Genomic DNA, 15,000 nt, shown 5'->3' with positions numbered 1-15,000 from the left:
ATTTGTACACACTCATACATAACAATACAGACACGCTGCACTCGCCCCACTATAGCCTAGTAGGTTTTGACCAAATCACAGTTCAATGACTCAATGCTCCCAGACCAAGGACCCCTTCTCTCTGTGCCAGACTTCAGTGATGCAGCAACTACGTTACCCATTTCAGGACCATAGGCCTCAGACAGGCTTACACAGACATGTTTGTAGTTTTGCATCAATGTTTCAGCTGTGCTGAGCTGTGCTGTACTGTACTGGCTTGGTTACGTATATCCCACATGTGAAAAGGACATATCCGAGCCAGCACAGCATGGTTGGGGTTGGTTCTGTCGTGTTTAAAGCCCCTATGAGACACTATAGAAATGTTGGCACACTCCAAATTGTCCACATGTTGTTTTATCATTCCCTTCAACCTACAGTATATTCCACCCCCAACAGCACTATGTTGGTCCAGCTTGATTTAATTATTCTTACAACAGAATCTACAACAATAATGAAATCTGGAACACTCGTCAATCAACTAGCATCAGAGGGTGGAGCTGTCGCGGGGTATACTGTGAACTTCTGCCTGTTTAAGATAAACATGTTGATCTTGTTTAGATAGGTAGGTCAAGTTGTTGAAGCGTTGTGACCTGGGGGGGTATTCCATCAACGTCATTAAAGGAAAATCCATGCTTATTTTGATATGTCTCACAAGATCTCGTGGGATTTATAACTAAGCCTGGATTGTCCTTTAGTGACCTTGATGGAATACCCCCCTGGGGAGGGTCGAGGAACTGTATTGAATCGGTTTTACATTCCTTTGTCGTTTTTCTGTTTGTTTCTTCCTTTCTTTCTTTGTCCTTGTAACACTGTCAATGTTTGATGATTAATCACATACTGTAAGTATGTATGTAAGGATGTAAGGAGTCCAAGACATTTTACTGTTGATCCACATAAAATTAGGAGCATTCTAAAAAACGTTTGGGGCATTATAGTATGATGTGAAAGTCTGATTTGTCTGTCTATTTTACCTGTTGAGATTCAACCTCTGATTATGATGAAGTGCTGTGTACACTTTGATGGACTGCATGTGATGTGCCAGACCAACATGCTCTGACAACAGAACTTGAAACAAGGGCCAGTTTCCTGGACCCAGATTAAATTGAGTCCTGGGTTAAAAACCATGTCTATTGGAGATTCTTCTCAGATTAATATGTATTGTATTCCAGGAGTAGGCTTGAAGGGCAACTGAAGTGATAAAACTGTTTTTTTCTCGAAAATAGTCTATGTGGCCTTAGTAATAGCCATATACAGTACATCAATACTAGCTCCAAAAGTGACTAAAAGGTTTTTAATTTTTTCAGAGAACAGAGCCCACATTTTAATTTATTTTTATGTGAAAATGAAATAAAGGATCATACATTTTGGTTGGGAATCTCTTGTTATTTCTTTTATAGGGGTTATAGGCTGGTTTCAATCTTAATCCTGGATTTAATAACATATAACATATGCCAATATAAAATCTCCTTTGATGATGTATTTACGTATGTATTATGTAGTCCGGGATAAGGTTTAACATACTGTCTGTCCAGATTAACCAGCCCAACGAGTCTAGAAGGGTGGAGTGTGGTTCTAGGATGGTGGAGTGTGGTTCACGTGGAGGCCATCTAGATGGAGACAGAGCCTCACAGCCAGCCTCTGTAATCCCACATCCACACTCTTTCTCTCAAAAGCTCAGTAAAGCTATTTCTGTCTCAGTTACGGCCCAGTTTGGCCATTTCATGACAGAGATAGAGTCTAAATTAGCGGTGATGTTTCGTCAATTAATGTAATCTTGTGTAGGTTATTGAGGCAGGGACAGATTCTTGTGTTCATTGGGTGATTTTATGATTAGTGTGATTCTCTGCTTTCCATCTTTGTGATGTCATCCTTTTTTCTCCTCTTTTTTCTCTCGCCCTCTTTACCATAACATTATTTTTCACTCTGTCTGTCTATCAATCGCCTCCTTTCTTCGTCTCCTTTCTTTTCTCTTTATCCCTTTCTCACTGAATAGACCCTTCCCCCTCTCCTCTCGTCCCTCTTCCTCTCGCCCTCCCTCTCTCCAGTCCCTGACAGTAAAGTCCCCCCCCCCCCCCCCCCCAACTGAACGTCCCCCCTTCCAACAAACCCCTCACTGACACCCACGGCAACCAAAAACCTCAGAGAAATTCAGTTTTTAAAAAAAACTACTAACCCCCCCTCCCCCCCCCCTCTCTGTACATCTTTCTCTATTTCTGCTCAGTATGACTTTCACTCATCATCTCATTGTCTTATCACTCTTTTTCTGCTTCTATATCACTCCCTCACCAATTTGTGTGTTTCTTTCTTTTATAAAGGTAATGAAAGAGAGGAAGGGAGAGGAGGAGGAGGAGGTGGAGGAGGAGGAGGAAGAGGAGGGGGAGGAAGAGGAGGAGGAGGAAGAGGAAGAGGAGGGGGAGGAGGATGAGGAGGAGGAGGAGGGGGAAGAGGAGGGGGAGGAGGAGGAGGAGGAGGAGGAGGGGGAGGAGGCGGAGGAGGAGGAGGAGGAGGAGGGTGAGGAGGAGGAGGACGAGGGGGAGGAGGAGGAGGAGGAGGGGAGGAGGAGGAGGTGGAGGAGGAGGAGGAGGAGGTGGAGGAGGAGGAGGTGGAGGGGGGAGGAGGAGGAGGAGGAGGAAGAGGAGGGGGAGGAGGAGGAGGAGGAGGTGGAGGAGGAGGAGGTGGAGGGGGGAGGAGGAGGAGGAGGGAGAGGAGGAGGAGGGGGGAGGAGGAGAAGGAGGGGGAGGAGGAGGAGGAGGAGGAGGAGGAGGAGGAACCAAATGACAGGAGAAGGAGAGGGTGAGTTGAATGTGTATGTAGGATGGCGAGAGTAATCTTGACTGGAAAGCCAGGCGGTGGAGCAGTAGGGGGGGAGAGGCCGTAATGAACAGAGTTTGGAGAAAGAAGGAGGAAAAAAAAAAAATTTAATCAAGACGGGAGGGAGAGAGAAACAGAGAGAGAAACAGAGAGAAACAGAGAGAAACAGAGAGAGAGAAACAGAGAGAAACAGAGAGAAACAGAGAGAAACAGAGAGAGAGAAACAGAGAGAGAAACAGAGAGAGAGAAACAGAGAGAGAAACAGAGAGGAACAGAGAGAAACAGAGAGAAACAGAGAGAAACAGAGAAACAGAGAGGGCCCCGCAGACCTGATCTGATTGTGCTTGTGTGTAGATGGTGCGATTCTTAGATTCGTTAGTCCACGTCACCTGTGACATTCTTCTTGGGAGGTCCGGACTTAAAGGGCTAGTCTCGTTCCGCCGCTCGGTGAGATTTGTCTGCGGTCCTTTCGAGCATCTCAGATCGCACCGTAATCTCTTTAATGTGTGGCCCAGTACCTTATCTACCTGATCACGGGCCTGCCTGCATTTCCCATCACCCCTATCTGCTCATCTGTGGAACACGCCACTACCCCACCTCCGCGGGGGTGTCTGATGAGTGAATACCTGCTACCCTGCCTCTGATAAGACCTGTTCCCTTTCATCTGCCTGAATGGTTCAGTCTCAGTCCTAGAGTTAGGTGTAGCAAACATGCCTTCTTTGTTTACCTAATCACCTAGATGAAAGTGTTCATCTAATCACCCAAACATCTACGATATTATTTTAGCACAAGGGAGTTCCAGAACATACCTACACACATGTATGCGTACATGTACACACACACACACACACACACACACACACACACACACACACACATACAAACACTCAAAACACACAAGGCTTGCTAGTCCTCTACCCCTATACATATACACACACACACACACACACACACATACACAAAAACAACATACCCAGAAAGACTTGTTGCCCACCTCTCCACCTGCCCCCCTCCCCCCCCCCCCCCCTCCCATACCTAACCCCAGGGTGCGCCTCCTCTCTCTAGCTCATTAGAGTTACCTGTCACTCTCTCACTCAGAGGTTGGCAAACACTTCCTCTATTAGGTCCATTATGGGCCTGTCTAATGTCTGCTATCTGTCAGAGCGGCGCACAACAGGCCGCAGCTGGCCCGTCAGGTGGGCTGGCCGGGTGACTCATACCTGGAACCTACCTGGGAAAACCTAGCTTGACATTTACTAAAAAACCTTCCTGACAAAGGAACCTAGCTGAGATATTGACACGTCTTTCTAGGCCAGTCAGTCAATGTTAATACCACCCATGTTGTTGTGGAGTAAATTAGTTGTAGCGACATCATCTTTAATGACTTTTTTAAATTGTAAGCTTAGTGTTTTGGTTATTATTAGCTGACAACATCATTATATAGGCTAGTTTGTTTTTGGTTACTAGCTGTTTTTTCATTCTCAAAACATAACAGGTGATATGTAGTCATTATGCCATTATGCCTTGTCACGTTACTGTGTTGTCAGGCTACATCTTCTTCATATCTAACGCTACTGTACTGTAGCGAAGATAAATGTTGCGGGCAAGTAATTATGGCCCTTCATTCCTGGTGGAAGTCATTTGAAGTCGCTGAGGAGCTGCCGTGTCTCACTGCAAGCTGGTGCCTGACTAACATCTCGTCTTATCGTGTGCTCCTCGAATTAGCTAGCTGCTGTAAATCAACCAGCACTAAACGCTACAACTACACTACAACACCCTAACCCAGACAGGCCGACCACACTGGCCTTGTTAAAGGCAGCCAGACACAGACATACACACACACACACACACACACACACACGCACACGCGCACACACACACACACACACACACACACACACACATGCACAGATGCAAAAACATGTATTCACATGCAGACACACACACAAACACACACACAGCTTACACATGCATACATACACACATACCCAATTTACACACATGCATGCGCACATAGCCTAAGCGCAAACACAAACACACGCACACGCATACACACACACACACACACACACAGACACACAGACACACACACTATCAGTAGAGATCAGGACAGGCAGTGGAGGGTGGCTGCTTTGACAGCTACTGTTGAGAGATGAGGGAGGGAGCGCACACACACACACACACACCTCCCTACCGCATAGAGAGAAACTGTCTCCAGGTTTTTCCATTAACCTGTTGAGCCTTTCCAGGGCTGAGACCAACGCTGAGACCAGTGTTCACGTTCACAACCTCACCACCTTCTGGTGACGTGGGTTAGGGTTAGGGCCTTGGGACTCCACCTTATAAGATGACAGTTGTGTTATGTCAATGGAAATGGAACTCTGACCTATAATCAAGTTGATTTTGTGATATGGACCTTGCTGTAGGCTATAGTCTACCCATTACAATCATAAAACACAACGTGTGTGTGTGTGTGTGTGGTGCAAATAGCCAGCAGTAACAGTGCCTACCTAATAGCTGTAAACTATTTTTCTACTTTCCCCATCTATATGATCAAGATGATAGCCCTGATATCTCCCAACTGCTAATTATAGAAGTTGTACTGATGTTAATCACAACACTGAATCTCATCGCCACAATCAGGCACCCCCCACCCCCACCACCACCCCACCCCCCCCTACCCACCCAGAGCTACCCTGTTATTGCGTGACAGGCTCTCCTCAGCGTGAGCATGAGTCAAAAATGCAGCGGATCCGGCGTTCAGTGACATCTCAGCCAACCGTGACGGCGCTCAGCCAACAGCAGAACAGCAGACACCCACTCGCTCACCTGCGAGCAAACAAACGCAGCGAGCAGGTCTGTCAACGACCTGTGCAGAGGGAGTGGTGGTTCGTTACATACGTTGATGTAGGTCTGGGGAGGGAGGGTTCACTCAGGATGTGCGTTCTGGACCCACAAAGAGGTGCCAAAGTGCGTGATTCTAATTGGCTATGCTGATTTGTTTATGTTTATGTTTATGTTTAATATGCAGCACAACAACCTTTATGTAATTGGCAAAGCCTCTAAACGTGTGTGTGTGAGAGTGCGGGTGCGGTTGTGGAATGGGAGGAGAGGGTGTTTGCCCTGCGTGCGAGAGAGGAGTGGTTCTTCTAGGCTTCCCAAGGAATGCAGGTAAATAATACGCACTGAGTTTCCATGACGACTTCTGAAGTGGAGGAGTTTCCTGGAGCACTGTTGACGAAATGGTTTATTTTTTTTGTTTATCTAATCCCCCAATCTCCTCATTTAGGTGTCATTGATACAATACAAATTAAATTAAATTACCAGTAGAGCCCGTATCTGCTTGTTGATTAACTTAAAAGTAAGATGGGTTACATCACAATCACAGCTAAATTAGTTTATGAGTAGCCTAAGTAAGTAATGTGTCAGCAAAGCAAATGCCAAAGCAAGCGCACATACAAACAGAGAGACAGAGAGAGAGAGGGAGAGAGAGAGAGAGAGAGAGAGAGAGAGAGAGAGAGAGTGAGAGAGAGAGAGAGAGACAGAGACACAGAGAGAGAGAGACAGAGAGAGAGAGAGACAGAGACAGAGAGAGACAGAGAGAGAGAGAGAGGGAGAGAGAGAGACAGAGAGAGAGAGACAGACAGAGACAGAGAGAGAGAGACACAAAGAGACACAGAGAGAGAGAGACAGACAGACAGACAGACAGACAGAGAGAGAGAGAGAGAGAGACAGAGAGAGAGACAGAGAGACAGAGAGAGAGAGAGAGACAGAGAGAGAGAGAGAGACAGAGAGAGAGAGAGACAGAGAGAGAGAGAGAGACAGAGAGAGAGAGACAGACAGAGAGAGACAGAGAGAGAGAGACAGAGACAGAGAGACAGAGACAGAGAGAGACAGAGAGTGACAGAGAGAGAGAGAGACAGAGACAGAGAGAGAGAGAGAGAGAAACAGAGACAGAGAGAGAGAGTGAGACAGAGAGAGAGAGAGAGAGAGAGAGAGACAGAGAGACAGAGAGAGAGAGAGAGAGTGACCACCACCTGACTCGCACACAGAGCCGTTCTCTGTTCCACAACTTCTCCTAATACTTAGAAGTCACACCGCCAGCATCTCCCACGCACTTGTTTAGCCCCGACTCACCAAAGCCATGGTAACCACTTGTTGAAGCCTCACTGCCCGTTGCTAGGATATTGAATGTATCCTACCAGAAAATCCCCGCCCCCCCCTCCCCCACCCCATCACCAAATTCGACCCCCTCTTTACGCACAGCCTTATCTAACTTCCTCCAGTGGCGCAACAGAGACTTTTTCTTAGGATCCTTGTTAAACATAAACCTAATGAAAAGCTAGTCAAGTCATGTAGGTTTATACAGTTTATAATTGAAAGTGTCCTACACAGTTCCACCACCACCACACCATCAGTCCTTCTAACCATCTGGCTAAAGAGTTACTTGGCACAAGCAAAGTGCTCTAGTGTCCTCCAACGCTTTTCCTTCCCCCAATGAATAGTTTTACTTTTATGATGGATCTCATAGGGCTCATTGTTCAGATATCAAATTTCCCTAAATTAATTAATATTCTGAGTGGTGCGTTTGGTTTGGTTATGGATTAGCAGTCTTATGCAATTTACGCGCTTTTCTTGGCACTAGTTTCACAGCCTGTGTTGCCAGGGGAGACGAGGAGGCCTGTGTGTTGCAGTGAGTTTGTGATGTCAGATTGTCAGAGAGAGAGAGAGAGAGAGAGAGAGAGAGAGAGAGAGAGAGAGAGAGAGAGAGAGAGAGAGAGACCCCCACACCTCCTTCACTCCTCACCCCCTCCGAGGCACTCATCTCTCCCCCCTGCTCACATCCCCTCCCCTTACTGGCCGATTAGCCGGTGCGGGCTCTGAGGCTCTCCTATTTCCATGAGAAAGGCGCCGGGCGGTGAAAGGGTTAAGCCTGGGCCCGGGGAAGAAGGGAGACGAGGCCCCGAATGCAACGCTAATTTTCTGCTCGGCGGGGGGGCGAGAGAAAGGGAGGGGGGGAGAGAGAGAAAGGGGGAGTAAGGGGAGAGAAAGGGAACAAAGCGCCCCGGGGGAGTCGCCGAGGGTCTCAGCGGCTTTACTATGTGCACCTGCGAGCTCAAAAGCTCCGGACAATGTGCCTCCGAAACGGCCAATTACGGCCGGGCCAGCCACCCGCTTTCTCTCCGGAGAGGGAGAGGAGGGAGGGGGGGGGAGAAAGTGAATTTTAAAAGAGGGAATAAGAGAAGAAAGTAAATGATCGACCCTAAATCATCCCGCGCGCTGCCCCGCCTCTCACCACCCCGGACGGGACCATGTTCTCCCCCCAAACTTTGTTTTGTCCGCCTCCAAGTTTTATTTTAAGCGTCCTAAGCAGATCGGTGCACCTGTGGCGGGACTGTTAAACATCAACAGGCTGGTCTGATTGAGCGCATGTCGCATGTCGCGATTGTTATTCTCTTAATGATGTGGGACACGAGGTCATCGCTGCTCCAAACAGCTGAGCACCAAAAGTGATCCAACAAATGGAATTGCGTTGTAAAAACATTCCCAATCAACTCGATAATAGAAGCATATTGGCTCGTTCGCTAATGGTTTCAAGGATATTCACCAGCTCAATGGACTATACTAGAGCCGTACATTTATGTATTTATTTAAAAACATGTTCCCCTTTCTTTATCTCAATCCTATTGCAATAAATGGGGCTCATATTATTCCCAAATGAATAACCTCAATGTTGAATTGACCTCTCAATCAAACGTGTAATCTGTACATTATGCAAATGAGCACATTGAAGTTCATTCACCAACAGGAGTTCCCACTATATAAATGATGCGTAATCTTTGAAAAGGCCAAATAGAAGTTACTATAATGGAAGCCGACATAACCCGAATGTTTACTGGCTGCGGGGGAAAAAACAAAAAATATATTTTAAGAAAAGCAGAGATTTCTTTTTTTTACTTTTTTTATTATTATTTTTTTTGTCGCCATTATTGCCATATGAACATGACATTTTTTTTTTAAACAAAAAAACAAAAACAAAAAAAAGACCCTTAGTATAAGAGCCGTAAAAAGAGTTTTATACACTATGCACATCAAAGTCACACTATTTACAAGCAGGAGTATTAACACACTAAAATAAAAACACAAATTGTTTACAGTAGAAAAAAGTTAACTTTTACACACTTTGATTGCAATGTAAACATCCACATGCGTTCCCTTTATTACTTTCAGATAAATTACAGCATGTAAACCCTCAGGACTTAAAATAATATTAGTAAGTGACTAATTCCCTTTTCAAAGTTGTGTTAAGTTAGTGGATTACTTAATACTAGGGGACTGTCAGAACATGACCAACTAGTGAGTCTCTACCACTGCTTCTGTCCTAACAACACACCCACTTAGCTGGAAAAAAGTAATCCAAATAAATTCATCATACCAAACAAAACTCTTAGCAGCACCTAATCATGAAATTGGGGTTTGACGGTGCTGTGCGAAAATAAACAAATGAACCAACATAGTCTTGTTAGCTGGCAATTTATATGAGAGGAGACATGACATGTCCTAGATGAACTGAAAACCCAACTCAAATTCTAGTTAAAGGAAAATTTAATGTAGGACCGCATAGCAACCAGATTGTTCTACCAGACAACGGACAAACTTAGAATATGACAATGTTACATCAATGTAAATTAATGCAGTTTGGAAGTCTAGGTTTCCAAAGTTTGTTCTAATTGAATTTAACAGCAAGTTGACTAAATCAAAACGGGTCATGCGTTTATGTTTTTTCCAGCTGACCCGTTTTGATTTAGTCAACTTGCTGTTAAATTCAATTAGAACAAACTTTGGAAACCTAGACTTCCAAACTGCATTAATTTACATTGATGTAACATTGTCATATTCTAAGTTTGTCAGTTGTCTGTCCATCACACTCAGTCCCTGTTTGCCTATGAAAAAAACCACATAATTCAGTAGTTTGTAAAATAAATCAAGACCTTGATTTGGAGGTATGGTAAACAATGACATGGAGTGCAGCATTTGATAAAATTCTCATTCAGTTTACAGGAGTTTTATTCTAAGAAGGATTAACTAGTAAAACACCTGCTTGAACACAAAGAGGATGTGAACAGAACCAAGGGAAACTTGGGACACTGCCAGTAACCCAACTCTAGAACATTTACAAAAAAGGGGTGTCAAATGGTTGTCTAATTAACCAACAATAACAGGGAACATCAAACACCATTGCAGCAACAAATGATGTTAAAGTTTAGACAAACCTAAAATGCATTGTATGGGGGTTGAATGTAGGTTCCAATATCCATAAACAAACCTTCTAGAATGAAGCAATGTATTGGTTTGCATTCTAAATAGTTTGGTGTTGTGCATATTGGAACAGAGCCATATGCCGCCATTGGATTCCAGTGAACTATTAAGATTGTCCAACAGGCTTTTACCATGTCATCCCACAGGATTGTGTTTGTTTTATAAAAAAAACTAAAAAGCACTTCACTCAACGCAAGGCACCAAGAGGTTATACTTATAAAAAAATACCACTCTTCATCCAAGTCATTATCTGTGCGTTTCTTCCAGTCACATGACTAGCAAGCAGCGGTTCTATTCGAGCTCGTCCGAGGGCCGTCATCGTTGGGCCAGGCGACAGAAAAACAGTTCTAGAATCAGAATCCTCAGAGGTCATGTGATTTGTATGTCACCGGCCGGAGGATGTTGATTGGCTGACCCGGTTCCCAGTGTTGTTGTCCCACGGGCCTCTCTATTGTACCCATCCCTCTGGGTTTGGGTTTGGTCCTGATTGCCCAGCATCGCCGTGAGAGGAGCCAACCAATGGGAGAGGCAGGACAATGCGGAGAGCACAATGGCACAGTGTTGAACGCTCAGAGCTGCTTGGTCACGTGTTGCAACATGGACCCAGATTATTTTGTGAATGGAAGTTAATGATGAGTTTTTAAAAGAAAAAAAAAATCATTATAATAATTATGTACACATAAAAAACAAACAAACAAACATAGTCGTCATCATCACAAGGTCAAAGTCTATGTTCACCCATCAGCGCTCAGTCCTTCATAGTTCGTAGAGAAGGGGGAGGAGTCTCCACACAGAGACCGAGCGGCCCGGTATAGGAGGACAGATTCTAATCAACATGCAGAGGTAGAAAAATTAACTTTTCATAAAGTCACTGCTTTTAAGACGCAACACAGAACCGTTGTGTGTGTGTGTGGTTGTGTGCGTGTGCACACGCTTGTGGACTTGAGTATTCAGGTCCAGGACAGGTGTGTGTGTGTAGTGTACTGTCCATCACACCCAGTCCCTGTCCTGCCCGTCTCCCTAGATGTGTGTGAGGGGGACCGTGCCACTGAGGTAGTGTTGCTGGACGCTGGCGTAGCCCCTCTGGCCCGTGGGGTCACTGGTGTCCCCCCCGGGGATGTACATGCTGATCATATCCCGCAGGTCCCCTTGTAAAGGCCCGCGGTGGTGGTTAGGTGCACCCGTCGGAGAGTGCGTCGGCTCTGGCTTCACCATGGACATGACCTGGCTGGACTGCTGGGGACTGCTGCTGTAAGACATCGGGCTGTCGGGGACAGAAAGGAAGAAGATCGTTAGAATTTAAAACTCTAAATCATCCTGGTAAAAGGAAGACAATGTAAGACTTGAGATAATGACGACTCAAGATTATAGGGATTGATGGGGATTAATATTAAACCATTTCATGTATGTATGTATGTTATACACCACCATCTTTGTACTCAGTCAACATCACACAGAGTCTCTGTATGTAACTGCAATATTGTTTTTGAAAAGGAAAAATTGATAGATTCACACTGACGTCTAAGACTGGACATCTAATATAAACATTTAAACCTGCATGATCATACAGGAGAGGGGGGGGGGGGGGTACAACTGATTGACAGGTGAAGACCTGTTCTGTTTGGTTTAGCTTGACCGGTGCAGTGGAACCAATGGAAAAGTAGAAAACTCCACCTAGCTAAATTAAAAGTTTCGCCCCGGACCCGGCACAGACTTGACTGATGTATGACAAACAGTGAGTCACTCTGGGAAAGCCACAGGTTATGGAATCCTTGTTTACAAAACCTCAGACCGAGGGACACGCTGGCAAGCCCAAACAAGTTAGGCCACCAACAGGACTGACATGACTAACACCACGATGTGAACAGGAGATATCCCCAGTCATGCCCAACTTTAAAACTTTTAGTAAAACATTGTCATACACCTGGGCACAGCAAGGAAGATATTTCGCTGTGTGTTTATATTTTGTCTTTATATTTATCTCAGCAAATCCCACTGCTGCCATATCTGGCTTTTCCCAGAGAAGAGCAGTGGTTGTTTTTAGTGAGGGGCCTCAAAGCATTGTGGGTAAAGGACCACACAGAGCTTCCCCCCCATACGGCCCCCCCATACATACACACCTCAAAGTAAATAAGTAAATAAAATACAATCAATATATTTTCAAATACATGTAGTCAGAAATACAGTGTGTAATGGAAGAGGGAACTTTTCAATTAAAGTTAAGGTCATCTTTGGACCCAATAATGATGTTGATTTCACGAAATGTGCATTTGTACAATGTACATTTTTAAGAAAGAATAAAAGCATCTGCTTATCATCTCCTATAGATAAACAATTTAATTTTAGTAATCTACAGATTTTTACAATTTGGAAAAAGAGCAAAGTTGATCTGATGAGGGTTAACCCTAACCCTAACTAGGAGAGCATGAGGCATTCACCTGAATTTCTGACGGGCAAGTAGATCCAGTTTGGCAACTAACAGGAAAAACTAGTGGCTTATCAGATTACAACTAAATATTAGCTTAAAGTAATCAATCTTACGTGACTGATTGTGTGCTTAAGTGTTTGTTAACGTGAATTTTCGTTATTTAACAGGATTAACTACAATTTGCTACAAAAAAGCTTTTATTTTGATTAAGTGGAAAAACTCAAATGAATTGTTAAATTACTGTAGAAATTCGAGTACCCGGCCTTGTTGCATATTGCATGGAAAATTTGAAATAAATAAATTAGCAAATCATGTGTTTAATATGGTGTCAGATTGAAAGTATATGTCTTGACCATTTGAACATATAAACGAGGCTATTCTATTTGCATAATTGCGCTTGCAGATAGGCCTCTGAAACCCGTGGCTCTCTAATGGGATTAAACAATCAGTCAGTTCATTATGGGCAGATTGTACACTGAGGAGAAAGTAGACCTGGTCTCACTCCAATCCCATCATTAACCAAACACGGCACGCAAATTAGGATTAACATTAGGTGATGTTGATTACATTAATTGTGTTACATTAGATTAGATAACATTCACGCAAAGTATAACCGTGTCTCGTTTACAGGCCGAAGAATCCAGCCAACTTCATTTCATTGTAATTTTAATAATTAATTAATAATAAGTTGTAGAACCTATTGAACAGAAACAGACGCACCTGCTCATTAAAATGGGTTAAAGTAAAATTCTGGGAACAACTGAATCTGCGAGAGTTTTATGATTAAGCCGGAACACTATCTTATCACAACTCCCTAACTGGATATATATATATGTATATATAACTCAACCAAAACATTCCTTCGATTATGCAGAATTGTCAGAAGACCCACCTGTAGGAGTTGCTGTTCATGTATGTCTGCGCCGCCGTCATGGCCTGGGGGTGGGGGTACTGGAGGGCGGACAGGTCGTACCGGTGGAGCTGCTGCGTGTAGCCCCCCAGGGCCTCTCCCCCCTGCATGGCCCCGTAGCCCCCCGCGGGACCCCAGCCGTAGCTCTCCATCCGGGGGGTCCCACCCTGCCCCTGCGCCGCGGCGGCCGCCAGCAGGTTCCCGGCGGACAGGGGGTACTTGCCCACCTGGTTCTGGTCCTTCTTCAGCATGCTGGGCTTGGTCTTGCGGCGGGGCTTGTACTTGTAGTCGGGGTAATCCTTCATGTGCACGGCCCGCAGGCGCTTGGCCTCGTCGATGAAGGGCCTCTTCTCCGCGTCGGTGAGCAGCTTCCACTCCGCGCCGAGCCGCTTGCTGATCTCAGAGTTGTGCATCTTGGGGTTCTCCTGGGCCATCTTGCGCCGCTGGCCCCGGGACCACACCATGAACGCGTTCATGGGCCTCTTGACTTTGTCCATGGGGTCCACGCCGGGCGGGCACACCTGTGACTTGGACCCGGGGTGAGAGTTGCCCCCCATCTGGCCGTTTAGCACCGGGGACATCCCCTGCGAGGTCTGGTGCGACTGAGGCTGCAGGCCGGGTGGCTTCAGCTCGTGTTCCATCATACTGTACATCATGGCTATAGGAGACACCTCTCGGTTCGAATCAAAAATTTCCAAAAAGTAAAAAAAATCAACAGGTGGAGATGAACCCGTCTCAGCCTCTGTCCCTGGCGCCTGGTACCTGGCCACTTTCGGCCTGGGTTTCCCTGCAGCTGAACGAGTGGAGCTGAACGCACCAAGTGTTCCGAATCAACTAATTACTACAAACACCCGAAAACAAGTGTGGAAACGCGCACGCACGCACGGGTATTAAATGAGTTGTCGGTGCTAAGCGGTCATTACCTCAAGCCGAGAAAGTAACACTCAAAGTAAACGTAAAAAGTTAAGAAACCAAACCTCCTTCAATCAGCACAGAGTCCCACACAGCCACTTGTAGCGCACCTTGAACAGATCTGATGCGGGATCACAGAAAGTTCCTCCTTCCACTCGTTTGCGGTTTTTAGAGATAATTGTCTTCCAGCCTGGACCAATCCCAGCGCACAGCGCTCCCCAGCCTTGACCAATCCCAGCGCACAGCGCTCCTCAGCCTTGACCAATCCCAGCGCACAGCGCTCCTCAGCCTTGACCAATCCCAGCGCAGAGCGCTCACTCATTTGCATCACTATAGGCGGGGTGCGGTGATCTGGGCTGAGCGGAGCGGCACTTGTTGATGAGGGGGGGGGGGGGGGGGGGGGGGGCACTAGACACTGGGAGTGTGTTCGTATCGCAATGAGAATAATAATAATTCTAATATACCCCCCGTTTAAAAGTGTGAATTTCGGTCCTTAATCATTCGATGACACCCCATTGACCTAGTGCCTACTTTCCTTGTCCTTAGAACCAGGGCAACATGTAAGCAGATGACAACACAA

At 45.6% G+C, this 15,000-nt stretch overlaps 1 protein-coding gene and 1 pseudogene across 2 annotated transcripts in view; one reads left to right on the top strand and one right to left on the bottom strand.

Moving 5' to 3' along the window:
• Nucleotides 1-1,406, top strand: part of LOC308168513 (mannose-P-dolichol utilization defect 1 protein-like) — a 4,344-nt pseudogene extending 2,938 nt beyond the window's left edge. The window contains exon 6 of the transcript XR_013938050.1: nucleotides 1-1,406. This exon is cut by the window's left edge and continues 295 nt beyond it. The product of XR_013938050.1 is annotated as a mannose-P-dolichol utilization defect 1 protein-like (transcript).
• Nucleotides 1,407-11,190: 9,784 nt separating this feature from the next.
• On the bottom strand, nucleotides 11,191-14,164 carry LOC308168459 (transcription factor Sox-19b-like; the record flags this gene model as incomplete). The annotated part of the gene is made up of 2 exons (XM_080543055.1): nucleotides 11,191-11,434; nucleotides 13,491-14,164. 2 exons carry the CDS (start codon nucleotides 14,162-14,164, stop codon nucleotides 11,191-11,193), a joined length of 918 nt encoding a protein of 305 aa, XP_080399181.1.
• Nucleotides 14,165-15,000: the final 836 nt, after the last annotated feature.

Source organism: Nansenia antarctica (assembly GCF_963989245.1).
Source record: "Nansenia antarctica genome assembly, chromosome: 12".
NCBI classification, from domain to species: domain Eukaryota; kingdom Metazoa; phylum Chordata; class Actinopteri; order Argentiniformes; family Microstomatidae; genus Nansenia; species Nansenia antarctica.
The sequence above is the reverse complement of the archived record's forward strand: the minus strand, read 5'-3'. Positions and strand labels throughout refer to the sequence as shown.